The sequence below is a fragment of the Lampetra planeri genome, chromosome 23 (genome assembly GCF_965212315.1).
Source record: "Lampetra planeri chromosome 23, kcLamPlan1.2.h2, whole genome shotgun sequence".
Taxonomy (NCBI): Eukaryota; Metazoa; Chordata; class Hyperoartia; order Petromyzontiformes; family Petromyzontidae; genus Lampetra; species Lampetra planeri.
The window spans coordinates 2,880,050-2,898,407 of NC_136129.1; the positions used below are offsets into that span (position 1 = coordinate 2,880,050).

At 56.8% G+C, this 18,358-nt stretch overlaps 1 protein-coding gene and 1 non-coding gene across 2 annotated transcripts in view; both read right to left on the bottom strand.

Annotated features, from left to right (window-relative positions):
* Nucleotides 1-2,986: 2,986 nt before the first annotated feature.
* LOC144726547 (U6 spliceosomal RNA) lies at nucleotides 2,987-3,089 on the bottom strand. Its single transcript, XR_013587282.1, has one exon. It is a non-coding gene; the product is annotated as a U6 spliceosomal RNA (small nuclear RNA).
* Nucleotides 3,090-9,486: 6,397 nt separating this feature from the next.
* LOC144726235 (translocating chain-associated membrane protein 1-like) overlaps nucleotides 9,487-18,358 on the bottom strand; it is a 31,470-nt gene continuing 22,598 nt past the window's right edge. The window contains exons 8-11 of the mRNA XM_078604770.1: nucleotides 15,533-15,637; nucleotides 15,116-15,259; nucleotides 13,130-13,305; nucleotides 9,487-12,538 (exon numbers count right to left, since the gene is read on the bottom strand). Coding sequence (XP_078460896.1) covers nucleotides 12,459-12,538; nucleotides 13,130-13,305; nucleotides 15,116-15,259; nucleotides 15,533-15,637 — 505 coding nt within the window. The 3' untranslated portion in view covers nucleotides 9,487-12,458. The remainder of the gene's footprint in view (nucleotides 12,539-13,129; nucleotides 13,306-15,115; nucleotides 15,260-15,532; nucleotides 15,638-18,358) is intronic.

Sequence of the window (18,358 nt, forward strand, 5' to 3'; positions counted from 1 at the left end):
TGGTGGTTGTGGTGGTTGTGGTGGTGGTGGGTTGTGGTGGTGGTGGTGGTGGTTGTGGTGGTTGTGGTGGTGGTTGTGGTGGTGGTGGTGGTTGTGGTGGTGGTGGTGGTTGTGGTGGTTGTGGTGGTTGTGGTGGTGGTGGTTGTGGTGGTGGTGGTGGTTGTGGTGGTGGTGGTGGTGTGGTGGTGGTTGTGGTTGTGGTGGTTGTGGTGGTGGTGGTTGTGGTGGTTGTGGTGGTTGTTGTGGTGGTTGTGGTTGTGGTGGTTGTGGTGGTGTTGGTGGTTGTGGTGGTGGTTGTGGTTGTGGCGCAGTCTCTGCATGCCGAGGTTGACTCCCGGCCCGGGGTGAGGGAATCATTGAGTTCATCCGAGTCCCCGGGGCCGTGAACCCCCAGGAGGGTACCACAGAACACCACGCCCGGCCGCCTTTGTCTCCCCGGTGGCGAGGTTTACGACACACCGCACGCCCAGGTACTCATTTGAGGCTGAGTCGACCTAGGGGAGGCCCAGGACCGGCTCAGATAATCGCGGGCTCGGGGGGGGCCGTGGTTGTCACCGTCTCACACACACTCTCACACACCTACACACACACTCTCACCTACACACACACTCTACACACACTCACGGTCTACACTACACGACACACTGTCATACACTCACGACTCTGTCTCTACAGTCCGACATCTCTCACACGTACTACACTCACTCGTACACTGTCTCTCTCTGTCTCTGTCATCTCTCACCGACTGTACGCTACTCGGTTCTCACACACTTACACTACACACGTACACACACACTTAACACGACCTACTCACACACTTTAACACACCTACACACACACTTTAACACACCTACACACACACACTTTACACACCTACACACACACGTTAACACTCTACACACACTTTAACACACCTACACACACACTTTAACACACCTACACACACACACTTTAACCACACCTACACACACACTTTACACTACACACCTACACACACACACTTTAACACACCTACACACACACTTTAACACACCTACACACACACTTTAACACACCTACCACACACACACACTTTAACACACCTACACACACACACTTTAACACACCTACACACACACACTTTAACACACCTACACACACACTTTAACACACCTACACACACACTTTAACACACCTACACACACACTTTAACACACCTACACACACACACTTTAACACACCTACACACACACACTTTAACACACCTACACACACACTTTAACACACCTACACACACACTTTAACACACCTACGCACACACACACTTTAACACACCTACACACACACACTTTAACACACTTACACACACACACTTTAACACACCTACACACACACACTTTAACACACCTACACACACACACTTTAACACACCTACACACACACTTTAACACACCTACACAAACACACCTACACACACACTTTAACACACCTACACACACACACTTTAACACACCTACACACACACACTTTAACACACCTACACACACACACTTTAACACACCTACACACACACTTTAACACACCTACACACACACTTTAACACACCTACACACACACTTTAACACACCTACACACACACACTTTAACACACCTACACACACACTTTAACACACCTACACACACACTTTAACACACCTACGCACACACACACTTTAACACACCTACACACACACACTTTAACACACTTACACACACACACACTTTAACACACCTACACACACACTTTAACACACCTACACACACACACTTTAACACACCTACACACACACACACACACCTACACACACACTTTAACACACCTACACACACACACTTTAACACACCTACACACACACACTTTAACACACCTACACACACACACACTTTAACACACCTACACACACACTTTAACACACCTACACACACACTTTAACACACCTACGCACACACACACTTTAACACACCTACACACACACACTTTAACACACTTACACACACACACTTTAACACACCTACACACACACTTTAACACACCTACACACACACACTTTAACACACCTACACACACACACACCTACACACGTGAGTGGGGAGCGGTGGCACAGTGGTTAGCGCACTGCGCTACAAACCCGACGACCCCAGTTCGATGCCAGCTCACGGCCAATAACAGTGACGGATATCTGAAACCGATGCCGGGTCTCCCCTAGGTCGACTCCGTTATAAATGAGTACCTGTTGCGGTGTCTTCACATCGCCATCAGGGATGGCGAAGGCGGTCGGGCGAGGTGCTGACCCCCCCCCCCCCTCGTGTGCCGCTCTGTTCCTTCTGTGTGTGTGTAGGTGTGTGTGTAGGTGTGTGTGTAGGTGTGTGTGTAGGTGTGTGTGTAGGTGTGTGTGTAGGTGTGTGTGGGTTTGTGTGTAGGTGTGTGTGTAGGTGTGTATGTAGGTGTGTGTGTGTAGGTGTGTGTAGGTGTGTGTGTAGGTGTGTGTGTGTGTAGGTGTGTGTGTGTGTAGGTGTGTGTGTAGGTGTGTGTAGGTGTGTGTGTAGGTGTGTGTGTAGGTGTGTGTGTAGGTGTGTGTGTAGGTGTGTGTGTGTGTAGGTGTGTGTGTAGGTGAGTGTGTAGGTGTATGTGTGAGTTTAAGCGATGCGAGACAGAGTACGTGTCCCTTGAACAAAGTGATAGAGGGAGTGAGTGAACGAGGGAGTGAGTGAACGAGGGAGTGAGTGAACGAGGGAGTGAGTGAACGAGGGAGTGAGTGAACGAGGGAGTGAGTGAGTGAGTGAACGAGGGAGTGAGTGAGTGAGTGAGTGAACGAGTGAGTGAGTGAGTGAGTGAACGAGTGAGTGAGTGAGTGAGTGAGTGAACGAGTGAGTGAGTGAGTGAACGAGGGAGTGAGTGAGTGAACGAGGGAGTGAGTGAACGAATGAACGAGTGAACGAGTGAGGGTGTGAGTGAGTTAACGAGGGAGTGAGTGAGTGACGCTTCACGAATTTGCGTGTCATCCTTGCGCAGGGGCCATGCTACTCTTCTCTGTATTGTTCCAATTTTAGTAGATGTACTGCCGGAGCAAGTGAGAGAGGGAGGGAGTGATGAGTGAGTGAGTAAGAGTGAGTGAGTGAGTAAGAGTGAGTGAGTGGGTGGGATAATGAGTGAACGAGTGAGTGAACGAGTGAGTGAACGAGTGAGTGAACGAGTGAGTGAACGAACGGGTGAACGAACGGTTGAACGAACGAGTGAACGAACGGGTGAACGAACGGGTGAACGAACGGGTGAACGAACGGGTGAACGAACGAGTGAACGAACGAGTGAGATGATGGAAGAATGGAGCGAGCGAGCGGGTGCGTGGGTTCCGTTCCGTGAGTCTCTGCCGCCCTCTGCCGTTCACATGGTCACCGTCAGCCACGTGATTAATCCACCGTCAGCCACGTGATCAATCCACCGTCAGCCACGTGATCAATCCACCGCAAACGCGTTGGCAATAACAATCCACCCGCTCGCTCCCCGCAAGTGCTGTTAGCGAGCAGCACCTATGAAGGCCGGAACGGCACACGAGGGGGTGGGGTGGCCAGCACCACGCCCGACCGCCTTTGTCTCCCCAGTGGCGATGTCTACACATTGCACCAGGCACTCATTTGAGGCCGAGTCGACCTAGGGGAGGCCCAGGACCGGTTCAGATAATCGTCACCGGTTGTTGGCCGTGAGCGGGAATCGAACTCGGGTCGGCGGGTTCATAGCGCAGCGTAGCGCTAACCTCTACACCACCGCTCCCCACAAACACACAAACACACACAGACACAAAGGCAAAGATCCCCCGTATAGCCTTAACAGACTCTAGCGGCAAGTGCTGTTAGCGAGCACCTATGAAGGCCAGAACGGTACACACACAGACACACACACAGACACACACAACACACAGACACACACATACAGACACACACACACAGACACACACCCACAGACACACACATACAGACACACATACAGCCACACACACAGACACACACACAGACACACACAGCCACACACACAGACACACACAGACACACACACAGCCACACACACAGCCACACACACAGACACACACACAGACACACACACACACAGACACACACACACACAGCCACACACACAGACACACACAGACACACACACAGCACACACACAGACACACATACAGACACACACACACAGACACACACACAGCCGATGTCATCGCTCCATCTCTCTGCGGTGGACGTCCCCGTACCCTCCCCTCTCTCTCTCGTGCGCGCGTGTTCATTCTTCCGATCCAATAAATGACACAAATCTGGTCGCATACACCGACCCGATAATAAGACGTAACCAGCTGGTGAGAGGGGTGAGAGGGGTGGGTGGAGTCATCGATATGAATCGATGCATCATTGATCTTAGACCGGCCCCCACCCCTCCCCACCTTCCGATCAGTGAGCAGCAGATACGTGTTGAGTTAAAATGACACTTTATTTGATACTTTACCGGGCTAAGGCCCCCACTGACCGAGGCACGCAGCTCTAGTTGTTTTCCCACGTGATGAGTGGACATTTGTATAGAAGGCAAATACTCTAAGGGGCCGTCCATAAATGACGTCACGCAATTTTGGACGATGTATGATTTGAAGGTTTGAAGTTTTCGTGACCGCAAGGATTCCACTTATCTGTGAGAGCTTTACCAACAGGCAACGGGACAATAAATCACAGCTAATCGAATCGCGAACCTTCCTTTATTTATTTTTTTATGTTTTATCTCTTATTTTTATTTTCTTCACCTACGTGACTTTACCGAGAGAACCAAGAGTCACGAAAACTTCAAATATTAAATTAACAGCCACGTAATCTCGGGACACGGATGTGGACAGTCTGCTGAACTTCGTTGGCACCGTACGTAACCAACCGTGGCTCATCGGAGGTGCAGGGTGGGGGGGGGTCAACAAACTGATGTCTTGATAATTGTTTTTTTACCCTTCTATCTGGCAACAAAACTGACACCTTTTTTACGAGGAGTCATGTTTGCATAGACCACAATACCTGCGGTCGTAATGCAAACAAAAAACACAACTCTGATAATGTGCACTGTCCTTGAAGTTGATTGGTCCACACCCGAGACAGCTTTCCTTAGAGCCTAGTCTCACATGGGTTGGACCAGATGACGCCAAAAGGCGCACAACTCAAAGACAATGCACCATCAGAGTATGAGAGCTCGGGGCAAGCATCTACACCATTGGAACCTCATTTGCCAGTAGCAAAATATGACAAAACTGACACCTAAAAAAAGGTGTCAGTTTTGTTGCCAGGAAAAAGGGTAAAAAACCAATGATCATATGTTGCTACTGGCAAAAGGAGGTTCCAATGGTGAAGTCTTCATTTGAAGCTTTCGTGACTGCAGGAATCCACACTCTGTGGTAGAAAATAAAATACATCACGACGTTTCGATCGCAACACAAGCGGTCGTCCTCAGACGGAAAAAAAAACTAAAATCCAGAAATGCTGGATTATGTTATTTTATACTTACGTGACTTTACCGAAGGAGTACACAAAAAGCATTTCTAAATAAACGAGTTGGCAACGCAAATTGACAAGTGAATGGCCGAGCAGCTCAGTGCGCAACCACTGCGCCACCGCTCCCCTCGTAGGAGCCACACTCGGAACATCGCCCGCTCCCTGCCCCCAACCGAAAATCGTTGATTACTAAAATCCTTAATTAATATCGATCCGGGTTATCCCCTCAGAGGGAATCCATTACAACCCCCCCCACCGCCACCACCCATCCCACCCACCCCTCTCCTCTCCAAGCTCGTTCACTAATTAGCGTCGGCTGATGGAGAGAGAGGGCGGTGGTGGTGGTGGTGGTGGTGGGGGCTGCCGTGATTAATGACTCGGCTAATTAGCTCGTTACCGTGGCACGCGCCCTCGCGTCAATGAGCGGGGCGTTAATTAGTGACACCTCAAGCGAGGGAAGTGAGCAACTCACTCTCTCTCTCTCCCTCTCTTCGTTTGATTGCGACAACCTCGATGGGTGCTGTTTGTCTCTGGCCGTTTGGCGCCTCGGGGTCTTCGGGCTGGGCAACTGCCGTGGCTAGGAGATGTTAACTACCTCGCCTGGTATACAGGAGGTCGTGGGTTCGATCACGACCCCAACGCCTGCTGCTGTTTATTTGTATTTTGCGTTTCTCTCTCTCTATCTCATCATCACGGTGGCTAGGAGATGTTAACTACCTCGCCTGGTATACAGGAGGTCGTGGGTTCGATCCAGATCCTGACGCCTGCTGCTGCTGAATTTTTGGAGTTTGCGTCTCTCTCTCTCTCACCCCGTGGTCGCGTGGACTTTTCTCAGGGTCCTCCAGTTCCCCCCCCCCCCTCCACATTTAGAATCAACATCACGGCCGTTTAGAGAGCATTTGGGCTGCAATGAATTTCCACGTGATGATGATGACGATGATCAGCCCACTTCGGTGAGCGATCGTTTATTAGAGCCGGGTCGCGTCTGAAAAAAAGAGCTACACAGTTCAGTGGGCCTTACCTGGTAACACATCCCCCCTGCGGAGGGAGCTGGTAGGAACACGTTGGGTTGCTCGGTCAATGGCCAGGGTCAACGGCGGCGTGGTGTATTCCGCAAATATGCCCGACTCTGAGGGCGGGCACAAGCCGGCGTGAGTAGGTTAAACGTTGAGTTATATAAGGGCACCACGGGGTGGCCAGCCCCTCCCCTCCCAGCCCCTCCCTCCCTCCCCACCTAGCCCCTCCCCACCCTCCCCTCCCTGCACGACGGACGGACACAATAATCCCCTGTGGGCTAGTGTAACCAGGAGGTTCCTACCAGTATAACCTAGTCCATCCCTTGGTGGGGGGGGGGGGCATGGGTGGGCTGCATTCTGATGCACGACAGACAAATAATCCCTGGTGGGCAGTGTGGAACCTGTTGTTCCTACCTTCGTTGAGTTTTATAAGGGCACCACGGGGTGACCAGCCCCTCCTCACCCAGCCCCACCCCTTCCACCCCCCACCCAGCCCCACCCTCCCCACCCAGCCCCTCCCCACCCAGCCCCTCCCCACCCTCTCCATCCAGCCCCTCCCCACCCAGCCCCTCCCCATCCTCCCCACCCAGCCCCTCCCCACCCTCCACACCAAGCCCCTCTTCACCCTCCCCACCCAGCCCCACCCTCCCTACCCAGCCCCTCCCCACCCTCCCCTCCCAGCCCCTCCCCTCCCCATCCTCCCCTCCCGGCCCCTCCCCACCCTCCCCACCCAGCCCCTCCTCACCCAGCCCCACCCTCCCCACCCAGCCCCACCCTCCCTACCCAGCCCCTCCCCTCCCCATCCTCCCCTCCCGGCCCCTCCCCACCCTCCCCACCCAGCCCCTCCCCTCCCCATCCTCCCCTCCCGGCCCCTCCCCACCCTCCCCACCCAGCCCCTCCTCACCCAGCCCCCACCCTCCCCACCCAGCCCCTCCTCACCCAGCCCCACCCTCCCTACCCAGCCCCTCCCCACCCTCCCCTCCCAGCCCCTCCCCTCCCCATCCTCCCCTCCCGGCCCCTCCCCACCCTCCCCACCCAGCCCCTCCTCACCCAGCCCCACCCTCCCCACCCAGCCCCTCCCCACCCAGCCCCTCCCCACCCTCCCCATCCAGCCCTCCCCACCCTCCCCACCCTCCCCACCCAGCCCCTCCCCACCCTCCCAACCAAGCCCCTCCCCACCCTCCCCTCTCCACCCAGCCCCACCCCTTCCACCCCCCAACCAGCCCCACCCGTCCCACCCAGCCCCTCCCCACACTCCCCTCTCCACCCAGCCCCACCCCACCCTCCCCACCCAGCCCCTCCCCACACTCCCCTCTCCACCCAGCCCCACCCCTCCCATTTTTGAATGCACGATGGACGGATACAATAATCCCCATGCGGGCTGGTGTAACCAGGAGGTTCCTAGCGGTAAATTGATTTTCTTTATATTTTTAACGAAAGACCCGTCCCCGCCACACCCCACCCCACCTCGCCCACGCCGTCACAAACTTTACTCGCGCGAACCTTGTGGTGGGCGTCGTCACCGGGGGGGTGGGGGGGGGCGAGGAATCCATTCGGAAATCTGGCGCCGCCGTGCGAGCCCCGACGCGTTTATTCGAGAACGCAACCCGCGTAAGTGGATGTCACAGAGCTACCTCTGAGGTCCATTCTTTAAGTGACACTCACGCCGGCTTGTGCCCGCCCTCACAGTCGGGCATATTTGCGGAATACACCACGCCGCCGTTGACCCTGCAGGCCATTGACCGAGCAACCCAACGTTCCTACCAGCTCCCTCCGCAGCAGGAATGTGTTATATGCAACACTAGCAGGTGTACCTGTTCTTCGCACTGAAATTAATAGTTTAGTCCGAGTGTACATAGATTACCCCCCCCACCCACCAGCCGCGCATTTGTGCGGGATACACGGCCTACGCGGAGGGTGGGGGGGGTGCGTGACGTCAGTAGGCACACTGCGTGACGTCATCAGGCACACTGCGTGACGTCATCAGGCACACTGCGTGACGCTGCCGCATGCGGGTGACATCACAGATCTGACGTCACCGCTCACTTGCCGTGCAAAATGTATCCATTATTGCACCCCCCCCCCCCCCCCAAATACAAAAGTCTATTTTTATACTTTATCCTTTATGTGAAGTCTGGAAGTTACCCACATGCCAAATTTAAAGTTTGTTGCATGTTGGGAAGTACGCTAAACATTTCAAACAGACACATTTACAAATTTCCCTTTTTGTATATATGTAGGACTCGTACAAGGGTTGTCTTTCTCGCCTCTTTATTTTCCTCTTCAGAGTCCACCTTCGTCTCGGCGCGGCCTCGCTCCGCGTCTCTCCGTGCCCTCGACCTCACTGTCGCCACGCCTGTCGCCTCTACGGTTTCTCCTACACTGCATCCTTCCGATGCATGGCTACCCTGGTCGCTCACTGCGTTCTCGCTACCACCGTCTCTCCGCGCTTCGCTCTACCGACACTTGCTCTGCGACTCTCCGGGCACCGTTACTGCAGCTCCATCCATGACGCCGACTCGTACAGGACTCCCTTCTCTCCGTTGCGCTCTGGCTTATATCCCCACACCAATTAATATCCCTAATTAACTCTACCCCCCGCTTATCGCTCGCCCCCTTGGCCCCCCCCCCCCCCCCCGTGTCACGTGGCCTTGTTTTCGCCGCCGGAGCGACGCCAGCTAATGCCCAATTACCTTTCCAGCCAATCACTGGCCTGTGTCCTCCTCCCGGCTACCCTGACACCTGTTCCAACCCTTAACGACCCACTTCGCCTAAAGTCACAACAACAACCATTACCTCACATCACCCCACTGTACTGTGCTTGCTCGCATAGCATCAGAGGCGGGGGATGCGTGGCGCGCTATACTCAAGCCCTACATATATATAGAAAATAGATAGATATAGATGATTGAACAGCAAGGACACAGAGTCACTCCCGTTTGGGAAAGGTGGCAGGCCACAGTTGTATTGTCTCATCGACGCCACACACACCACACACACAAACAACAACAACATCAGACGCACGCTGGTGATGGTTGTGGCTGCGGGTCAAACACCAGAATCTTGCCCATACCCAACCAGCATCACCGCCCCCCCCCCCACACACACAACACACTCCCCCCGTATCCCAACCCCGCCCGCACGCCCGTCTCTCCCCCGTCCTCTAACCCCAACCCTGGCCAGGGAGCGCTGCGTCCAGGCACGTGGAGCCGAAACGTCGGCAAGGAAACGCAGCCCACGGAGCAAAGGTCGCAAACGGGTTTTGATTCCTTACCCGTACCCGGCTGCACCAGGGTCGCAATCAGGTACCCGTACCCTACCCAATACCCGGCTACCCGTACCCGGCCGGGTATCGGGTAGGGTACGGGTATCCGTACCCTACTCGTACCCTACTCGGCCGGGTACGGGTACGGTACGGGTATCGGGTACCTGATTGCGACCTCTGGGATGAAGCCATGTTGCAGGCGCGGGTGGGTTGATTCTAGGAACTTGAATTGAGAGAAGAGACAAGACGTTGGGAAATGAGTGACAAACGGTGACTCACCAGTGACTCACGGTCTACCCGTACCCGGCCGCACAAGGGTCGCGAACGGGTACCCGGCCGGGTACGGGTATCGGGTACCCGGTTGCGACCTCTGCCACGGAGAGACCCCGCGCGCTGTTGGCAGCAGCCCAGGTAAATAGTCGCCCTGTTGACCCCACCCCCGCACCTCCGATGAGCAACACTGGCTACGTACGGTGGTAACGAAGTTCAACATTCGCACAAACCGTCTCCCTTTCCTCCCAGGCCCTCGTATTAAAATCGTGCTCTCATCAATTAAAAAGTCAACGTGGCTGGTCACGCGGCGTGTCGGACCCGTTGCTCCTCCCCCCCCTCCCCCTCGTGCTCGGCAAGCCGCGATTTGAAAAGAAATAATTCATCGAAAAAGGGAAGAAAATAATTAGGGGTGCGCATCTCACGATCCGGATGGCTGGCTACGTTGGCCCGCGTGGTGTTCGATGTTGGGGGGGAGGAGCGGTGGCGCTGCGGTTAGCGCACCCCAATCCCCCGCTTCACCGACACCAGCAGCGCTTGACGAGTATCTAAACAGCGGTCACCGGCACTCCCGCCCGATGGTGTGTGTGTCCATCGCCGCGAGGGAGACAAAGGCGGCCGGGCGTGGCGGCGCGAGCCTCACCATCCCGCCGTGTGCCACGCCAGACCTCGCAGGAGGCGCTATTCGCTAACAGCACTTTGCTCCAAGTCTATCGAAGGCTCTACGGGGTGGGGGGGGGTGGGCAAGAGGAGGATCGTGATCTCTGTGTACCAGTAAAGTACATGTGCGCGCACGCGATCCTGCCCGGACACAAACACCGGGCGTCTTGCGATCACTCTGGTAGGGGCATCTTACGATCCAGATGGCGCGCGTCCTTTACAACCCGGTGGAGACGGGGGGGGGGGGGTTCGGTGGTGGCCACTGTAAACCACCCACCGCCAGCTATAAAGGCGCAGCCCTGCAATCGCTTGCACAGGCCACTGCTGGCAGAACGGATCTCCACTGAGGGAGGGACAATTATTCGTTAGTTATTGACCAAATAACATCGAATTATTTTTGCATTATTAATGTAGGGGGGGGGCACAAGATGTGCTCCCCCTGGGGTCGTGGTCGCCATTATTAACCACGTCCCCACCTCGTGACCTCATCCTCCCTGGCTCAGGAGAGTGGAGGTGAGTGGAGGTGAGTGGAGGAGAGTGGAGGAGAGTGGAGGAGAGTGGAGGTGAGTGGAGGTGAGTGGAGGTGAGTGGAGGAGAGTGGAGGTGTGTGGAGGTGAGTGGAGGAGAGTACGAATTCATCACGATCCTGAAGAGGGCGGTGGGTGGGTGGGCGGGTGGTGGGGGGGTCGTGAGTTTTGATTTTCACGACCGCGAGGGGGGGGGGGTCATCACACACTGCGAGCGCCCGCAACATATGGGGGGGGGCATGGAAACATAATCGAGTCGGACAGACGCACCACTGCACTCGAAACGTGACCGGCGATCCATCGATAACCGATTGCAAGTCGTCGATTACCCATTTGTCGTCACAGGCCCGGAGGCGACTTCAACGGAATTGAGTCGAGGGCGAGGATGTGGCGAGTGGCTTGCGGGGATGACGAGCAGAGCACCTCGCGAAGTTGTCACGACGATGAGTCCGTGCCCGACTCATCGGCACGCCCGGCCACAAGAACAATCGCACGGGGGACTTGCAGTCGAACGTACACGCGGCACACACACACGCACGCACATGGCCTCAAGCGGTCACGCACACACGCAGGCACTCTCGCACACACGCAGGCACTCGCACACACACGCAGCTAACACACACACAGCCAACCCCTTTTCCTTGTGGCTCACACACATGCGCGCACACTAACACGCACGTGCGCACACCAACACGCACGCGCGCACGCACACTAACACACACGCGCGCGCGCACACAATGACAAACTCAGAGTAGCATCTACACAGGACAAAGCAAACGCAGGCACGGGCCGACTGGACGGCCAGGTGAGTGCGTGTTTCCGTGTGCATGTAAGTGAACGTGTGTGTGTGTGTGTGCGTGAGCGAATGTGCGGGTGTGCACAAGGGTTTTTGGTGAGCGTGCAAGCGAGTGAGCGCGCGTGTGGCGTGCGCGCGTTTATGCGGAGGTACACACGCACGCACGCACGCCACACGCACGGACGCACGCACGGACAAACTGACAGACACGTGGGTAGAGAGGCAGCCGGGCGGACGGCGTTGATGTCGCGGACGGTGGGCAGCGAGCGTGCGGTGGCGGCGGCGGCAACGGTGGGGGGGGGGGGGGCAATGCCTCCCCCCCCCCACCCCACCCCTGGCAACCCGTGGCACCACGACGGCGGTCGTCACGGCGACGGTCCCATCAGTCCCCTTCACTGAGACTTCTGCTTCTTGGCGAGGGCGCGCGGAGACGCGTCGCTCTCACTCTTGGCCGCTCCGTTCACGTGCGACGCTGCGACACGCGGACACACGGACACGCGAACACGCGGACACGCGGACACACGGCGGGGGACAGAGCAACGGGCGGGTTTCAATCACCGATCGTGTCAACCACGGCACCTATCCGCAGAGGAGTCCACCCACTCAGCGGATGATGGCAGAGCCGTGCCAATCGGCATCAATCGAACTCCGCCCACTGCTGCAGAGACATTGCAACTACTGCACTGTAGAGGCAACGACGTAGATTTCAGGAACATGTCCGTCCGGTTTAAGCCGCGGTGCGCAGCTGGCAACGAACATTTCCGCGAGAAACGAATGCAGAACCGATTTTAGATCCTTCAATTCGGGGCTCAACGGGGGGGGGGGGCCAAATCCGCGAGCGATTAGTTCACGTCGAAATCCCGGGGCCCGCGCGGTTCGTCCGCAAGTCGGAGAACAAAAAACCGCACGCGGACAAACCGGGCAGCCGTCTGCACGCCGCCTCCTCTCAGGGCGCACGCCTTCCGAGCCTCGTCAGTAGAGGGCGACCAACGCCACGTACCGCCCCACCGCGTGCCCACCGACGGCCCCCCGCGGGCCCCCCACCGCGGGCCCCCCGTCTCACCGGCGTCTTTGCGGCTCTTGCCCGAGCGCAGCGGGGGGCCCCCGCCGGCCTTGCGGGCGCCGGCGGCGGCGGCCTGGGCGGCGTGCCGGGACTCGCGCCACCGCCGCAGCTGGAAGTTGAGGAACCGCCACATCATCCACACCTGGGTGAGGCACACGGCGGCCAGCGTGCTCATCCTGCACACGCACACACAGAGACACACACACAGAGACACGCACACTCATACATACATACATAGAGACACACACACACTCATAGAGAGACACACTCATACAGAGACAGCCACATCATCCACACCTGGGTGAGGCACACGGCGGCCAGCGTGCTCATCCTGCACACGCAGAGACACACGCGCACACAGAGACACAGAGACACACACACAGAGACACGCGCACACAGAGAGACACACACACTCATACATACATAGAGACACACACACTCATACATACATAGAGACACACACACTCATACATACATAGAGACACGCACACACAGAGAGACACACACACTCATACATACATAGAGACACACACACACGGTCACACACACACACACTCATAGAGAGACACACTCATACAGAGACAGCCACATCATCCACACCTGGGTGGGGCACACGGCGGCCAGCGTGCTCATCCTGCACACGCAGAGACACACGCGCACACAGAGACACAGAGACACACACACAGAGACACGCGCACACAGAGACACGCACTCATACATAGAGACACACACACACGGTCACACACACACACTCATACATAGACAGCCACATCATCCACACCTGGTTGAGGCACACGGCGGCCAGCGTGCTCATCCTGCACACGCAGAGACACATGCACATACATAGACACGCACACACACATAGAGACACACTCATACATAGACACACACACGGTCACACACACACACACTCATACATAGACACACACTGTCACACACTCATACATAGAGACACCAACGGTCACACACACGCACCCATACAGAGACACACACGCTCAGAGAGACAGCCACATCATCCACACCTGGGTGAGGCACACTGCAGCCAGCATCCTGCACGCGCAGAGACACGCGCGCACAGAGTCGCACGATCACACGCGCTCACGCAGAGGGACACACACACACACACACGGTCACACACGCGCACTCATAGAGAGACACACACTCATACATAGACACACACACACTCATACATAGAGACACACTCATACATAGAGACACACACGGTCACACACACACAACAACAACAACTGTCATTCGCCACTAAGTGGCGGTGACGTCACACACACGGTCACACATAGACACACACTCATACATAGAGACACACACATACATAGAGACAAACACACGGTCACACACACATACAGACTCATACATAGAGACACCAACGGTCACACACACATACATAGAGACACACATACACACACACTCACACAGAGACACACACACGGTCACACACACACTCATGCACAAACACAGTCACACAGAGAAATTGTCATCATCGTTATCATCTGTGCGCATGTGCGTGCTCTATATGATGTGTGTGTTCCGCGTGCGTGTGTGCCATGTGTGTGTTGCATGTGTATTGCATGCGACGCGTGTATTGCATGTGAGAGGTGTGTGTGCGTGTCCCACGTGTGTGCGCCACGCGTGCCACATGTGATGCGCGTGCGTGCGTGTTCCGCGCGTGCGTGTGCGTGTGCGTGCGTGTCCCACGTGTGTGTGCGTGCGTGTGCGTGTCCCACGCGTGTGTGTGCGTGTGTGTGCGTGCGTGCTGCATGCGCGTGCGTGCTCACGTGTGTGCGTGCGTGTGTGCGCGTGCGTGTCCCACGCGTGTGTGTGTGTGCGCGCGTGCTGCATGTGTGTGCGTGCCCCACGTGTGTGTGTGTGCGCGCGTGCTGTGTGTGCGTGCCCCACGTGTGTGTGTGTGTGTGCGTGTGTGCGTGTGCGTGCGTGTCCCATGCGTGCGTGCGTGCTCACGCCGCGTACCGCACGGTGACCGTGTTGAAGTTGCCGGTCGCCAGGTCGAGCCCCTGGGGGAGCGAGCGCGCGAGTCCGAACCACACGGTGAGGACGGTGAGGGTGAGCGTGGCGAGGCGCGCCACCACGAACAGCACGGCCCACACCGTGAACCTGCCACGAGGGGGGGGGGGGGGGGGAGTGGTGACACAGAGGGCAATACAGCCATGAGGACACATGGAAACACGGGGAGGCATGGGGGGACATGGGGCATGCGTGTATTGCATGTTTTGTGCACGTGTGTGTGAGTGAGCGTGTGTGTGAGTGAGCGTGTGTGTGAGTGAGCGTGTGTGTGAGTGAGCGAGTGTGTGTGCTGTGTGAGTGTATGAGTGTGTGAGTGAGCGAGTGTGTGTGTGCGTGCGTGTGCGACTGTGTGCGCGTGCTCACAGTCTGCGCACGCGCTCCGTGTAGAAGGAGAGGATGCGCGCCGTGTGGAACACGAGCTCCACCGCGTAGTGCAGCAGCAGCAGCACCAGCCCCAGCCGCCATAGCCTGAGAGCCACACGGCCACCACACAACGTGACACACCACACACACAGCGCACCACACGCACAGCGCACCACGCACACAGCGCACCACTCAACATGGCACACACACACAGCGCACCACACGCACAGCGCACCACACACACAGCGCACCACGCACACAGCGCACCACTCAACATGGCACACACACAGCGCACCACACGCACAGCGCACCACACGCACAGCGCACCACACACACAGCGCACCACGCACACAGCGCACCACTCAACATGGCACACACACAGCGCACCACACACACAGCGCACCACGCACACAGCGCACCACTCAACATGGCACACACACAGCGCACCACACGCACAGCGCACCACACGCACAGCGCACCACACACACAGCGCACCACGCACACAGCGCACCACTCAACATGGCACACACACAGCGCACCACACGCACAGCGCACCACACACACAGCGCACCACTCAACATGGCACACACACAGCGCACCACTCAACATGGCACACACACAGCGCACCACTCAACATGGCACACACACAGCGCACCACACGCACAGCGCACCACTCAACATGGCACACACACAGCGCACCACTCAACATGGCACACACACAGCGCACCACTCAACATGGCACACACACAGCGCACCACACACACAGCGCACCACTCAACATGGCACACACACACAGCGCACCACTCAACATGGCACACACACACAGCGCACCACACGCACAGCGCACCACTCAACATGGCACACACACACAGCGCACCACACACACAGCTCACCACTCAACATGGCACACACACACAGCGCACCACACGCACAGCGCACCACTCAACATGGCACACACACACAGCGCACCACACACACAGCTCACCACTCAACATGGCACACACACACAGCGCACCACACGCACAGCGCACCACTCAACATGGCACACACACACAGCGCACCACACGCACAGCGCACCACTCAACATGGCACACACACACAGCGCACCACGCACACAGCGCACCACTCAACATGGCACACACACACAGCGCACCACACGCACAGCGCACCACTCAACATGGCACACACACACAGCGCACCACACACACAGCTCACCACTCAACATGGCACACACACACAGCGCACCACACGCACAGCGCACCACTCAACATGGCACACACACACAGCGCACCACACGCACAGCGCACCACTCAACATGGCACACACACACAGCGCACCACTCAACATGGCACACACACAGCGCACCACGCACACAGCGCACCACTCAACATGGCACACACACAGCTCACCACTCAACATGGCACACACACAGCGCACCACGCACACAGCGCACCACTCAACATGGCACACACACAGCGCACCACTCAACATGGCACACACACAGCGCACCACTCAACATGGCACACACACAGCGCACCACTCAACATGGCACACGCACACAGCTCACCACTCAACATGGCACACACACAGCGCACCACTCAACATGGCACACACACAGCGCACCACTCAACATGGCACACACACAGCGCACCACTCAACATGGCACACACACAGCGCACCACTCAACATGACACACACACAGCGCACCACTCAACATGGCACACACACAGCGCACCACTCAACATGGCACACACACAGCGCACCACTCAACATGGCACACACACAGCGCACCACTCAACATGGCACACACACAGCGCACCACTCAACATGGCACACGCACAGCGCACCACTCAACATGGCACACACACAGCGCACCACTCAACATGGCACACACACAGCGCACCACTCAACATGGCACACACACAGCGCACCACTCAACATGGCACACACACAGCGCACCACTCAACATGGCACACGCACAGCGCACCACTCAACATGGCACACACACAGCGCACCACTCAACATGGCACACGCACAGCGCACCACTCAACATGGCACACGCACAGCGCACCACTCAACATGGCACACACACAGCGCACCACTCAACATGGCACACGCACAGCGCACCACTCAACATGGCACACACACAGCGCACCACTCAACATGGCACACACACAGCGCACCACTCAACATGGCACACACACAGCGCACCACTCAACATGGCACACGCACAGCGCACCACTCAACATGGCACACACACAGCGCACCACTCAACATGGCACACACACAGCGCACCACTCAACATGGCACACACACAGCGCACCACTCAACATGGCACACACACAGCGCACCACTCAACATGGCACACGCACAGCGCACCACTCAACATGGCACACACACAGCGCACCACTCAACATGGCACACACACAGCGCACCACTCAACATGGCACACGCACAGCGCACCACTCAACATGGCACACACACAGCGCACCACTCAACATGGCACACACACAGCGCACCACTCAACATGGCACACACACAGCGCACCACTCAACATGGCACACACACAGCGCACCACTCAACATGGCACACGCACAGCGCACCACTCAACATGACACACACACAGCGCACCACTCAACATGGCACACACACAGCGCACCACTCAACATGGCACACGCACAGCGCACCACTCAACATGGCACACACACACAGCGCACCACTCAACATGGCACACACACACAGCGCACCACTCAACATGGCACACGCACAGCACACCACACACACAGCGCACCACTCAACATGGCACACCACTCAGCATGACACAGC